This window comes from Aspergillus lucknowensis, assembly GCF_044049455.1.
Source record: "Aspergillus lucknowensis strain CBS 449.75 chromosome Unknown BJX67scaffold_32, whole genome shotgun sequence".
NCBI lineage: Eukaryota > Fungi > Ascomycota > Eurotiomycetes > Eurotiales > Aspergillaceae > Aspergillus > Aspergillus lucknowensis.
This window is the reverse complement of record NW_027263576.1, coordinates 322,229-335,060: the sequence shown is the minus strand read 5'-3', so window position 1 is coordinate 335,060 and position 12,832 is coordinate 322,229. Positions and strand designations below refer to the sequence as shown.

Here is a 12,832-nt window from a genome sequence, read left to right as displayed (position 1 = left end):
ACAAGAACATACGTTGATCCAGAAACCAACAACTCCTCCAATCTGCCATCCCAGCTCGTAGACACCGACAAGCCGACCACGGATAGCAGGGGGCGCCATCTCCGAGATATAAATCGGGCAAAGATTAGAACCCGCACCGACACCGATCCCAGCAAGCACACGTCCACCATAGATCAGGCCGAGTCCCCGATCCCCATTCGCACCAAGCATCAGGCCAGCGCCGAGGAAGAACACCAGAGCAGAACCCATCAGACCCCATTTGCGGCCCCAGAAATGACCGGCCGGGTAGGCAAAGAAGGCGCCGAAGAACGCACCCGCTTGGTAGAGGGAGACAATGTTGGCGCTGACCAGGTCCTGCTCGGCACCATCCATGTCATCCCATCTGAACTCGTCCTTGAAGGAATCGAGACTGAGAGTGGTGCCGATGAAGGCACTGTCATAGCCGATCATGCAGGAGGTAAAGGAGGCTACGGCGGCGAGGAGATAGACTCGCCAGTTGTAGACCTCCCGGGGGGTTGGTCGGTCCTCGACCAGCGAGAGGATGGACATTGTGACTGGAAGGCAATAGAATGCGAGGATGGAGGGAGGAGGAGAGGGATGTGGATAGGAGGAGACGAGGAAGAGGAGGAGGGTATAAATACAGCCCAGCCACGGTGACGACGAAAAGCCCAGCCAAGTTGTGTGGGGAAGCGTGTATTTCCTCACCCACAGCTTAATTCAAATTAAAGACGAGTCGGGAAGAAATGAGAAACGACAATCCCCACGGGGGAAAAGGGCAGACAGATTCTTCCACTCTTTGGGGTCGACGCGGTGGATTCGTGGGCAAAGCGTTCATCCGCCAGTCCCCAGTCTTCCTCACACCGGCTAAACGCTCGTCTGTGATAAAAGAACATTCTCGTCCATCTCTCCTGCATGACTCAAGGCAATTCTCCACGCGAAGTTCACCATGGAGAAAATCACAATTCCCGCCGATAGAGACGGCGTTGCGTACCTCTACGGCCATCCCTTGCGCAACTCGCTCTCGCCTCCCCTCCACCAAACAGTCTACAACGCCCTCGGCCTCAACTGGACGCAAATCCCCCTCTCCAGCGCAGATGGCCCCTCCTACACCCAGTCCCCAGACATCACTACCTTCCTCGCCTCCATCCGCTCAAACCCCAAGTTTGTGGGCTCCTCCGTCACCATGCCCTGGAAGGTCGCAATCATGTCCCATCTCGACGACCTCACAGAAGAAGCCCGGCAAGCCGGTGCCTGTAACACCATCTTCCTCCGCAGGGACGGCGAAACTGAAACCAAAAGCCGGACCTCCTACGTCGGGACAAACACGGATTGCATTGGGATCCGCGAGGCACTCCTGCAGAACTCGCCGACGGGGGCGGACCACTTCCGCGGGAAACCGGCGCTCATCGTCGGTGGTGGCGGCACGGCCCGGACGGCCCTTTATGTTCTGCGTCGCTGGCTCGGCGCTAGTGCAGTTTACATTGTCAATCGGGATGCCGCGGAGGTAGAAGCCATCCTTGCCGAGGATAAACTGCGGAATCCAGATAGTTCGAACCTCGCGCCTCTTGTCCCTGTCTCCAACCCGGCCGTTGCGGCTACGGTGGAACCTCCAGTTGCCATTGTCTCGGGGATACCGAACTATCCCCCCAAGACTGACAAAGAGAGGCGCGCGAGAGAGATACTGAGGTTGTTGTTGGGGCGTCAGTTGCATGAGAAAGACCAAGGTGTTATCCTGGAGATGTGCTACCACCCCGTGCCGTGGACGGACATTGCGCAGATGGCCTCGGATGCCCGCTGGAAAGTGATTCTTGGGTCGGAGGCGCTGATCTGGCAAGGTCTGGAGCAGGCGAGGCTCTGGACGGGGATAGACGTGGTTTCCGTGCCTGGGTTAGTTGCGCGGGTAAAGGAATTTGTCACGAAGGCTGTAGCCGAGCGGTCCAAGTTGAACTTGTAGATCCGGAAATATATATAGAGAATAGACTGCATTGTAGACTTGTCTACTGTAGCGTCATACGCCGGGTCTATTGTAATCTAGCTGCCTCACTCGGCGCCAGACTTCGCGCACTGTTCTTTCCTGCGTCTCTCGCCCTGTTTCTGTCGCCGAGGGACCGGCGGGTCTATACGATCAGTATGGTCTCAATATCATGGTCGGACATCCTACCTAATAGCCAAATACAACCGGCTTCCCAGCTTCACCGGTTCAATGGGAGCGTTGATGTCGTCAGGTGGATTCGCCGTCGTTACCAGGCCGCCAGCTTCAAGCAGAATCGCAATCCCAGCCGCCACATCCCTACGTATACTTAGCAATTACTTGGAGTGAGAGGGGTCAAGATGGACGAAAACTCACCACTCCCAACATCCTCCCTCCCACCAAATGTCCACCGACCCCATGGCCGTATACGCCAAATCCATCGTCGCACTACCCAGACTCCTCACCCCATGCACCATCCCGCCCTTCCCACCACGCCCACCGCACTCCGCAGCTAGATTTAGAAAGCTCTCGATTTTACGATGAAGGTTCCCATCCGGGACATCACGACGATCCTTCCCCCACTCACAAGCAAATATGCATTTCGACGGTGCATTGACAGGCATCGGCGGAATAGCCGGCGTCCGAACAAGCGGCAGCCGGCGCGTCTCATTCAACCACGCGCCGCCATTCCGGCACGACGAAAACAGCTGGTCTAGAAGCGGTGCGTAGATCACCCCGATAACGGGGTCGTGGTTGACGATGAATCCGATGGAGACGCAGAACATGGGGAAGGCGTGCGTGAAGTTGACGGTGCCGTCTAGCGGGTCGACGCACCATGTTGGCTGCTCGTCGATCAGGTATTCTCGGGATTGGCCCTTTGCGTATGTTTCTTCGCCGAGGAATTTGTGCGTTGGGTAGGTTGTTTGGATGGCGGTCTTGATTAGCGATTCGACGTCTGGGTCACTCAGCTTAGCTTTGGGGAATACCGCAGGAATTGGAAAGGGCGATAACTTGCTTACCTTCGTCTGTCTGGGTCACCAGGTCAACCGCATTCTCCTTCTCGGTGTATGTTTGGTCGGTGTTGCGCTCGTCGATGCGTTCGAGGAGCAGTTGGCCTGCCTTGCGGGCGATGTCGATCGCAAAGGCGTAGATGCCGTCGAGCTGGTCTTGGGGGATAGGGCAGTCCATGATTGGAGGGGCCCGGTATGCTTACTGTCGCGTATCTGAGAGGTTGGAAAGGGGAAGAGAGGAGGGGAAGGAGAATTGGGGGAGTTGGAGTGGAGATGCTGAGGTCGTTGGTAGCCGAGTCTGGCTGTATGCACTGCATTTGAGTCACAACCGTATAGGCATGATTAACAGATCACTAATTTGTCAGAATAGACATGATGAGAACCTGCATAAAGCCTGGCTCCCCGTAATCTATGCTGAACAACCCTACGCGGGCCACCAGCGCTCATCTGAGGCTGTACCCGCCCGGCAGAGTCTTCTGCCACGGCTTTGCATCCCCCGATCACAGTTGGCAAACCCCGCAATTTGTCGCAGGCCTGGACCAGATTATAAGAACAGGAAATCGCTCCTGTTCGCTGTATTATTGCCTATCTTACATCCATACAACGAGCAAAAATGGCCAAATCAATCCTCCTCATCAACGGCCCTAACCTCAACCTCCTGGGTACCCGCGAACCGCATCTTTACGGCTCAACCACCCTGAAGGACGTCGAAGAATCATCCAAAGCCCTCGCCACATCCCTTGGCGCCGCTCTCGAAACATTCCAGTCAAACCATGAAGGCGCCATCGTGGACCGCATCCAGGCCGCTCGTGGCAATACCGACGCTATCATCATCAATCCCGGGGCCTACACACACACCTCCGTCGCCATCAGGGACGCCCTGCTAGCCGTGGAGATCCCCTTCATCGAGCTTCATGTGAGTAACGTCCACGCCCGTGAGCCCTGGAGGCATCACAGTTACTTCAGCGACAAAGCTGCCGGGATCATCATTGGGCTGGGTGCGTATGGGTACAAGGTCGCTGTGGAGCATGTCGCTCTGAATTTTAAGCCTCTGGAGAAGAAGGCGGCTCTGTAAATAGTGCCTTGCATCAAACATGTCCCATCGTTTCTGTAACGTCGTATAGATATCATATGCGAGTAGTATATCCTTGACGTCAAGACGCTCATCTGTTGGAATCCAGACTGGTGTCCCTCATTAATTGTGACGCTCGTCTGATGGCGTTCGTCTCCGGAGATGCCAATGTCTGCTGTGCTGGGTTTGAGAGGAATGGATCTATCTGGCTTGTGTATGGATACAACTCAGGAATGCCCGCCTCAGGGACAAACCCTAAGTTCTGCATAAATTCAGGTTGATTATCCATCCTATAAAATTGAGGTTTGAGTTAGTGCCCCACGAGTCTTGCAAATCTTGCAAATGGCACGAATAAGATCTCACCTGTCTGTGCTGTCGAGTGACGCCAATTCGTCAAAGAGGGCATCGAGATCAGGAGCAATCCTCGGCTGGTGTAGTGGTCTATGCCCTTCTAAGTCAACCAATGAGTTGAAATGTAGTAAATTCGGGTCGGTGTATGTTTGTTGATGTTGGGACCGTGTTTCCGGATTAGATAACGTCGGCGCTCCACCGGTTCTTCCGGAGACTGAAGAACGATATTGATCACGGGGATCTTGCTGAGATGCGGAGTTTGATGCTTCTATTCTGGGTCCAATATTCAAAGAAGCGGCAGGTGTCGGTAGAGAAAGGGCGGAGTTTTCGTCGCTTGAAGATGTCCGCACCCAAGTGGGTGACACGAATGACTCTGGGGTCGGGATACTGGCAGAAAGAGACTCATTGATTCGATTTGCCACGCGCAAATTGTAGCCGGGCATATTCTGAGCAAAAGGGCTCCCGTAAGTATTGCCCTGCCGTAAGGCTGCTGATGCTGAGCCAATGGTGAAAGTTGGGTCTGATCTTGCTTGGGGTATCCCGCTGTCATGGATCCATACAGTTGCGAGATGGGACGAGAGCGACCGAAGTTCGTGCTTGATACTAGGATCAGCTTCAAACACCCAGGGCGCATGTCTGCTCGCGGCGGCTGGCGGAAGACATAATGCCAAGACCATTCCAAAGGTTGGACAGGTCGCCGAAAGACTATAGGATTCCATGTAGGCTTGGATCAAGGAGACAAGACTCTTAGAACCTTCTGCAGCACGTCGTAGCCCGCTTCTCTCGTTTCTCTCCAACGAAATCTGCAAGTTTATGATTGTTGCAACGGTTTCGTACATAATCTCAAGACCGAATATGTGCGGCGATGCGGGCTTGGTTGAGGTTGTTTGCAAGTCGACCCGGTAGTTTCTGGGTAGTGTTGAGGCCCAGGCCTGCAGCTGTCGTTCAAGAGCTTCTAGATGAGAAAGCGAACTCGTTGAAGCTTTCCCCCAGCAGCACAGGTCATTTAGAATGCACATCAAAGATAAGAGCCTATTGAACGTGCTAAGTGAGTGAAGAGGGCCCCGGTGAAAAGAGCTTCGAGAAGATTCAACCGGACGAAAACCGGTCTGATCTTCCCAAGGATGCCACTCTTCCAGACCATCCTCGGTTATTGCGCCGATCCTCGTCAAGTCACCCTTACGCAGCGAAGGCACCTGGCCCGTTTGCGCAGCAACCAGAGTTTCCAGGACAAAGCAACCCATGAACACATGCTGGGACCTCCCTGCAGCCTTGCCCTCGTGAGTGACGCTTGACGACGGCCCAGGAGAATTGTTCAAGCCTAGACTTAGTGCAATCCTAACTGCCTGTCCTACAAGAATCCAGGCTGCTGCCCAGTTCTGCTGGCCTAGCTTTATCAGTGATAGAATGAGAAGTGCTTGGGCATGGCCAATTTCATAGCTTCCATTCTCCCCTGGAATAAGACTCCTAGCTTTTGCATATAGTTGATCGGGGTCAGGCCGATCCTCCGTGGAGTCCGTCAGCTGGCATATGGCCAAGTTTGAGCTCTGCTGTAAGGAGGCAAGCGCCAAAACTGCCCAAAAAGCCGCATGGTCCCCCGAGCCCGGTGATATGGACGCATCAAAGCGATTGTCATCAGCATGGCGGAAAGCCGTTCGAAGGATATCGTGCTTCTCAAGTATCGGAAACCAACATTGCGTATAAGAGAAATAGATATCAAGCAACGGCCAGGGATTGGAGGGAAGCTGCTGGCAACGGGTTGAGGTAGTGGGCTCGGGACTATGTTGCGAAGTCTGGTTTTCGGATCGATCATCGACAGGAGCAGTCTGCGTCCCAGTGTTCCTGACGATGCGGTTTGAGACTTGCCTAGCCGGCGCTGCGGCCAAAGGTGCTCTCACTGGGGATTGCCCAATCGCTAACGACGATTCCCTTCCCTCCTCGAATGAATCGGGCAGATTCCACTCGAGTGTCTCGGGTGAAAGCAAAGTGACTGCTTCGACATCGGCTGGAGAGTTGATCTCGCCAAGAGGCCTGGTGCCCCTTTCTCGTTCGTCCTCCGGTTGCTCAAGGAAGGTTAAAAGCTGCTCGATTTCCTTCAGGACAATGCTGCTTTTCCATGATGACAGTAGAGTATCTGATCCCTCCGCTTCCTTTCCCATGGTTGCCAGATGACTCGGAATATTGGCTGTCCTCAGCAAAGTTCGAACAACCTCCTCGCTACCTTGTATCTTCGTGAACACGAGTCCCCATAGCAGCTCGAGAGTGCGAATGTATCCGGTCGGAAGACCGCGCTTCTTCGGGTTGGCTCTGTAGGTACATGGGCGGGAGAGCGAAGCGCAGGTTGAGCATGTCGGTTGAGCCCCGTCGCATTTGTCCTTTTTGGATCTACAGCTGTCGCAAGCACGAGAAACTCTCTGCCTTTTCGGATTGGAGGCGTGGTCTTCGGCGGCGGGGCCTCGCCTGTTATCGCGGTCGAGAATGTCGGTTAATCGCCTTTTGGTCCTGACACTGGCCCCCGAAGTCTGGCGGGTATCGCTGTTCATAATCGATACAACGGTGCATAAGCCAGCTCTGCACACAAGCTCATCTTCGAGACGGCGCAATCGCAAAGAATCCTTTGCAGGCGGCTAGTTAACAGAATCTCCGCCAGAGTGGGCGTCGGGGAAGGAGCGGTGCCGGCTTCGTACAACAGGAGATTAGTTAGTTGGTCAGCGGCCCACAAAAAGGGTGATAGAAGCTCCGGATCTCCTGGGATAAGAGCGACCTGAACAATCCTGGTTGCAACCGCGCGATGCTGAAGAAAATCTTGGGTGATGGAATGATGTGTGGAAGGCCGGAAGCGGAGGAAGGGAAGTTGGGGAAGAACCAGTGGTAGAGAATTGCTTCCCCGCTTCCACAGCAGTGCGGCACTTGCTCTGACTGTTCTTCTGGGGGAGGGATAATTGCGAGAGAAACCGTGAGCAATGCTTTAAGCCACGGCCTTGCCAAAAGTGCTTTCGCCCCCTCGTCGAGTTGGTGAGGTCACGTCGAACTGGTGAGCTGCTGGCCAACGCCGGAAGTCGGAGATTCCCCGCGGGGAAACAGGACATTGAGAATTTTCTGCCAATCGGCCATCGCACAATGTCATTGCAATTGGTCCCAGAGAGGAGGAGGGAGGTGAAGGGTGGGTTGAGGGCTTTGCCGGCAGTGGAAATCGGTAACTGAGAGAATTCGGTTGAGCGCTTATCCGGAATCCCTCAGGCTCCAAGGCAGCCACAGCGTGACCTTCCCTCGAGCCCCGAAATTCCCCAGGAAGCTCTTTGGATGATTGCCTCTCTTCGTTTCATCACTTTCCCCAGAGGCCTTTTTCACTGGCTGATGATTGCCTTTGCGGTAGCCTGCTCTTGTTTGTCTTAACGCCCTCCCGCTCAGGCTCTGACTTTCCACACTAATTTTGCTTTTCCGACTTCTGATTTCTTGTCGAGTCTCGTTTTATCCCCCAATCACTCTTTGGGCCATGGCTTGCTGAGCATGCTCCCCGCACTGACTCTTGGATAATTTTAACCTTCATCATCTTCCCCTACGTAATGTCAATCCTTGTGCGGCCACCCAAACGCCGGCTAGACGACCTTGAGCCTGTTAGAGACCAGAACCACCGCCAACTTTCACAAGGCTTCAGTAGGGAGTCAGGCAACAAGCTGGGGATTAATGCGTATTCGGGAACTGACTACGGACGCTTCGAAGAGCACTTGGAGGTATCTGGGGATGGATCCAGGCTTGCGTCCCCTTTCCGGGACCCGAACTCTGGCCGAACATCACCCTCCCGCTTCGAAGAGTCCCTTCAGACCCGGAGGAAGTTTTCCCGGAATGCGTCGATAGTCTTAATTGGTATACGTGGTACCGGCAAGTCAAGTCTTGCAGTAATGCTGGCTACAACCTACGGGAGACGCTTGATTGAAGCAGACCGATACTTTCAGCAGATAACAGGACACTCTCGTGCCGCCTATAAAAGGGACTACACCGTTCCGGAATACCGTCGACAAGAGGCTATTGTTATGGAATCTATGCTCATGGAGCATCAAGATGATTGCGTTATTGTTTGTGGACCGGGTGATGTGGAGCGCAACGGACAGATCTTGCTCAGGGAATATGCGAAAACACACCCCGTTATCCATATAGTTCGGGATTTAGGAAGTATCAAGTCTTATCTAAAGACCCGGGATATCGAGAAGGTCCGCCGGTTACTTCAGTTGTCCGCTCCGATCTATCGAGCATGTTCGAACTTTGAATTCTTCAACGTCTCCGAGAAAGGCATCGGAGATCAAGCGTTCGGCAAGAATAGCCAATACTATACTCAGTGGGATGCGGAGGTGGACCAGCGAGCTCAGGCCTCAACTCCGTTCCTGGTGCTCAAGCGCCTGCAGCGCGATTTTCTTCGCTTCGTGGCGTTTGCTGCCGGTAATATCTCCGAGTTGACGAAACAACTTTCACCTTTCCCTCTACATATGCAGCCCATCGAGTCCCGTAAATTCACATATGCTGCCACCGTACCGATATCCTCTCTTCTCGAACGCGATTTAGATATCGAAGAGCTAGAATCAACGGCGGACGCTTTTGAGCTGAAGATCGACGTGTCCGCAACGCCCTCTACTCAACTAGGGACGGAGTCGAATCTCGCAGACACTATCAGTCAAACTGTGGCCACTGTGCGACGAAACATAATTATACCATTAATATACCATGTTGATGGCAGTGCGGCTTCATCTAATCAACAGACCGAACTCCTGCGGCGTTCAGAAGCATCGTACCTAGAACTAGTGCAGCACGGTTTACGCTTGGGACCAGAATTTGTGACAGTGGATCTATCTTTCGAGGATAGCCTTTTGTCTCAAATCATCGCCTCAAAGGGCTCAACCAAGGTCATCGGGCATTATTCAGCCGGCCAGTCCCCTCCCAAAGGCTGGGATGATCCTGAGTACTTATCGATATATGAACGGGCGAAGCGGCTTGGATGTGACATGGTTCGCTTAACGCAACCCACAGCGACAATTGACGACAACTTCGCCGTTGAACGCTTTCGCCACCAGGTTAAAACTCTTCCGGGTCCCCAATTGCCCGTCATCGCCTATAACTCCGGCCCTCTAGGCCGAAACTCATGCTGTTTCAACCCAATTTTGACACCCGTGGTCCCTAGGCCCTTACTCTCCGAAGCCGCAAAGAAGGGGCTGCCGTCTATCACCATAAAAGAAGCCCAAGACGCTCTCTACTCCTCATTTGTCCTGGACCCCATGCAGTTCTTCGTCTTTGGTGCCAACACTACATATAGTTTGTCTCCAGCAATGCACAACGCAGCGTTTGCGACGCGTGGCATGCCCCATACCTATCGCATCCATCAGTCGGCGACGTTACGAGGCCTCAACGAGCTGGTGGAGAATCCAAATTTTGGTGGAACTAGCGTCAGCTTGCCATATAAAACGGAAGTGATCCCGCTCCTCCATTCAATGTCCCCTCATGCACGTGCTATTGGAGCTGTCAACACCTTGATCCCTATTCGCAACCTCGAGACCAGCACGGATAACGCCTTGGACATGGAAAAAAGCCGGTCTGGGCCAATTAAGGGCTTGCATGGAGACAATACAGACTGGATCGGAATTTGCAATTGCATTCGTCGAGGCTTGTCTCCCGCCAACGCTATCCGGCCATCCACAACCGGCCTGGTCATCGGGGCTGGTGGAATGGCCCGTGCTGCGATATATTCTATGATTCATTTAGGAGTCCAGAATATCTTCGTGTGGAACCGCACACTCGCCAATGCCGAAAAGCTAGCCCAGCATTATATGCGGCTCGACCTTAACGCCCTTGGTAGAAGCGGACCATCCTCCAGCTATCGAATCCACGTCCTAGAGACTTTACAAGACAGATGGCCTACAAAATACAGACAACCAACCATTGTCTGCTCAGGTATTCCGGCACATCGGATAGGTGACCAACCTGCACCAAACTTTCAGCTTCCGCCGCAGTGGATCGAAAGCCCTACGGGTGGAGTGGTTGTAGATGTAAGTCCCTGACAATTAGAAATAACGGACAAAGACCGAATTACTGACAAATTACAAAGATCGCCTACAAACCGCTCAACACTCCCCTCATGCGCCAAATTCGTTCTCTATCCCGTCGTGGCTGGGTCGCGGTCGACGGTCTCGATGTCCTCCCAGAACAAGGTTTTGCCCAATTCGAGCTCTTCACCGGATGCCGCGCGCCCCGGCGACTCATGCGGACCATCGTATTACAAGAGTATAAAGAGGAAGAGCAAGATGCGGATTATGACCGGAGCGCTATACGAACCCGGCTTGAAAACCTCGATGGACAACCTGTATGAGAATTCCCTGCAAGCTGGTCCTTTGAGACAACAGTCATATTTTCGGCATATTGCTCGATCTGCCTCTCTCTAAACCAGGGCTCGCCCAAAAACCAGAGCCTTTTCGCGTTCTTCCAGTCCTCACGGCATCAAAGCCGTGTTTTGGCAGAGGACTGTCGTCACCTCTCGAAGCTAATCGGGTATGGCCCCGAACTACGCGGGCCCGGAATTAATTGTGGAACGTACTGCCACGGCAAGACGAGACAAGAACATACTCCAGCGGAGTAGGCAACACAGATCGTGCGTAGCCAAGACCGGATCCCGTGGAACACTACCCAGAAGGTTGCCAACCCATGACACGAATGACTTGATTAATTATACCGTCATGGTTCTTATCCGTTGGAACTCATCCCGGTTCTAGTCTTATTGGCCATACGAGTGTAAACTCGGGCGACTAGTATAGATCAAACCGTGCATAATCATGCCCTCCACTCCTGCCAGTCTTTCCCATACTCCTCGAAGTTACCACAAGTCAGCCTCTCGCCACCCGGCCCATGGACCACCCACGATAGATCCCCAAAGTAAGCCGGCTCGCCAGGAGTATTTGAGAGGAAGAAGTCTGAATATGCAACCCGGAAATCTCCACCGGGCGGTGCCCAGGCAGGCCCATGCTTCCCGCTTAAGTCACCGACTTCGCAAGTGTTGGGCCGGGTGATGTCACAGGGAGGTTCTTGTCCGCGCCCGTATGGGTCGAGATGGGCACCAGTTAAGTAGCAGTTGCCATCTTCGGGGACGGGAAATTCATGGATGTGGTAGTCTGTTTGCGCAATTTACATAGTCAGACGTGTGCTTGATGCGGCATGAGGTACATGGATGCCTAAGGGACATACTCAGGAACTGGCCCTCTGGGATCCCTCCTATCAAGACCTCGACCTGGAGAGCGGAGGGTCCTTCTAGCGAGCGAATCTGAATGCCACCCCAAACGGTGGTGTTATCCTTCTCGAGTAGACTGGCGTAGTGGAAGGACACAGGTTGGTTGTCGGTCACGACAGGAGCATTAGTACCAGCATCCTCGGCGGCTGCGGACAGGAACAGGCCTAGGAAGGCACCTGCGATGAATTTGTAATGCATTACGGCTTTAAATCGTTGTACCCAGGGTAGAAAAGGAGACACGACAGTGAAAATATAGATGGGGTGGAATGAGCGTCGAATTGATGTAGGGCTGTTAAGGATGTGGCCAGGACAAAGTGGGAGATCATCAAGGAGCACGACCGGGTCTGAACCGGGTTTTATACCCTGCAGTTTCTTTGTTTTTGCGCAACAACAAGGAACAAGTTCAGGAAAGAGTGATCCTCGAAGCTCTTTCCCAGCTCCGCGACAGCCAAGATCCTTGTGACGTGAGACGACCCGGTGATGAGTCGGGCTATTGGTTGTCATGAAAACATCCAGCCGCCAGGATCCCCAGAAGCAAGCGTGAAATCGGCTGTGCAATAACGAAGCGCCTGGCCTGCAGGCCTATCCCGACAACACACTGAGCTTGTCAAAAGCTCTGGGCTCCGAAAAATACCTTTATTCGCATTTAGTCGGCGGTTGTGAAGAATAATAGATCCACCACATTGACGAACTGCCCACAAACTCTGAGAAGCCAAGCGAAGATTTGGTATGCCGAGTCTTTAATCTCTATTTAGGGGGCTTGTCATCGTTTCGGTTTTTATTTGGTGCTGCCCAGTCCTCGGTGAAGTTTTTGAAACGTCACAGCCAGGGTTGGGGCCTGAGTCCTCGTCCGTTAAGAATCTGTTGTTTTGGGGGGTGGAGTGTGCCGGGCCATAATTTCCATCTACCATGGCCAGACAGCTGGCTTGGATCGATCCGCCGAGGTCTACTTGGAAATTTACAAAGTACCTTGTTGCCGGAGATCAAAGGACCCTCTTGCCAGCCCCAATCAGGTGGTCAGTAGTACTTTGAAGGCCGGTATGAATCCAAAATCTCACCCAACACCATGCGATCACGATGACATTTGCTTCTGGCAAAGAAATAGGGCAGACACTATGTTCATCAAAAAGACCAAGGCGATTCCGACTGGCATGGCTTTG

General features: G+C 53.3%; 7 protein-coding genes across 7 annotated transcripts; 3 read left to right on the top strand and 4 right to left on the bottom strand.

The window, feature by feature from the left end:
- Positions 1 to 12: 12 nt before the first annotated feature.
- BJX67DRAFT_382943 (general substrate transporter) lies at positions 13 to 549 on the bottom strand (the record flags this gene model as incomplete). The annotated part of the gene is made up of 1 exon (XM_071033330.1): positions 13 to 549. A coding segment is annotated over one exon (537 nt), but the record flags the coding sequence as incomplete, so codon positions are not given.
- A 198-nt stretch (positions 550 to 747) lies between these two features.
- On the top strand, positions 748 to 1,981 carry BJX67DRAFT_186078 (shikimate dehydrogenase family protein). Its single transcript, XM_071025250.1, has one exon. It carries the CDS (start codon positions 947 to 949, stop codon positions 1,952 to 1,954), a length of 1,008 nt encoding a protein of 335 aa, XP_070884436.1. The 5' UTR covers positions 748 to 946; the 3' UTR covers positions 1,955 to 1,981.
- On the bottom strand, positions 1,982 to 3,369 carry BJX67DRAFT_389436 (inositol monophosphatase family protein). The gene is made up of 4 exons (XM_071034496.1): positions 2,992 to 3,369; positions 2,348 to 2,927; positions 2,162 to 2,290; positions 1,982 to 2,117 (listed from the first exon to the last, which is right to left on the bottom strand). Exons 1-4 carry the CDS (start codon positions 3,158 to 3,160, stop codon positions 2,009 to 2,011), a joined length of 987 nt encoding a protein of 328 aa, XP_070884435.1. The 5' UTR covers positions 3,161 to 3,369; the 3' UTR covers positions 1,982 to 2,008.
- Positions 3,370 to 3,522: 153 nt separating this feature from the next.
- Positions 3,523 to 4,235, top strand: BJX67DRAFT_186074 (type II 3-dehydroquinate dehydratase). Its single transcript, XM_071025249.1, has one exon. The coding sequence runs from the start codon at positions 3,596 to 3,598 to the stop codon at positions 4,055 to 4,057; it is 462 nt and encodes a 153-aa protein (XP_070884434.1). The 5' UTR covers positions 3,523 to 3,595; the 3' UTR covers positions 4,058 to 4,235.
- Positions 4,236 to 4,325: 90 nt separating this feature from the next.
- On the bottom strand, positions 4,326 to 7,586 carry BJX67DRAFT_358968 (putative C6 transcription factor QutA). Its single transcript, XM_071029614.1, has one exon. The coding sequence runs from the start codon at positions 6,946 to 6,948 to the stop codon at positions 4,414 to 4,416; it is 2,535 nt and encodes an 844-aa protein (XP_070884433.1). The 5' UTR covers positions 6,949 to 7,586; the 3' UTR covers positions 4,326 to 4,413.
- A 145-nt stretch (positions 7,587 to 7,731) lies between these two features.
- BJX67DRAFT_186061 (putative quinate pathway repressor protein QutR) lies at positions 7,732 to 10,990 on the top strand. Its single transcript, XM_071025248.1, has 2 exons — positions 7,732 to 10,440; positions 10,500 to 10,990. Exons 1-2 carry the CDS (start codon positions 7,972 to 7,974, stop codon positions 10,758 to 10,760), a joined length of 2,730 nt encoding a protein of 909 aa, XP_070884432.1. The 5' UTR covers positions 7,732 to 7,971; the 3' UTR covers positions 10,761 to 10,990.
- On the bottom strand, positions 10,811 to 12,350 carry BJX67DRAFT_358964 (putative cytosolic Cu/Zn superoxide dismutase). The gene is made up of 2 exons (XM_071029613.1): positions 11,630 to 12,350; positions 10,811 to 11,556 (listed from the first exon to the last, which is right to left on the bottom strand). Exons 1-2 carry the CDS (start codon positions 12,174 to 12,176, stop codon positions 11,219 to 11,221), a joined length of 885 nt encoding a protein of 294 aa, XP_070884431.1. The 5' UTR covers positions 12,177 to 12,350; the 3' UTR covers positions 10,811 to 11,218.
- Between the last annotated feature and the right edge of the window lie 482 nt (positions 12,351 to 12,832).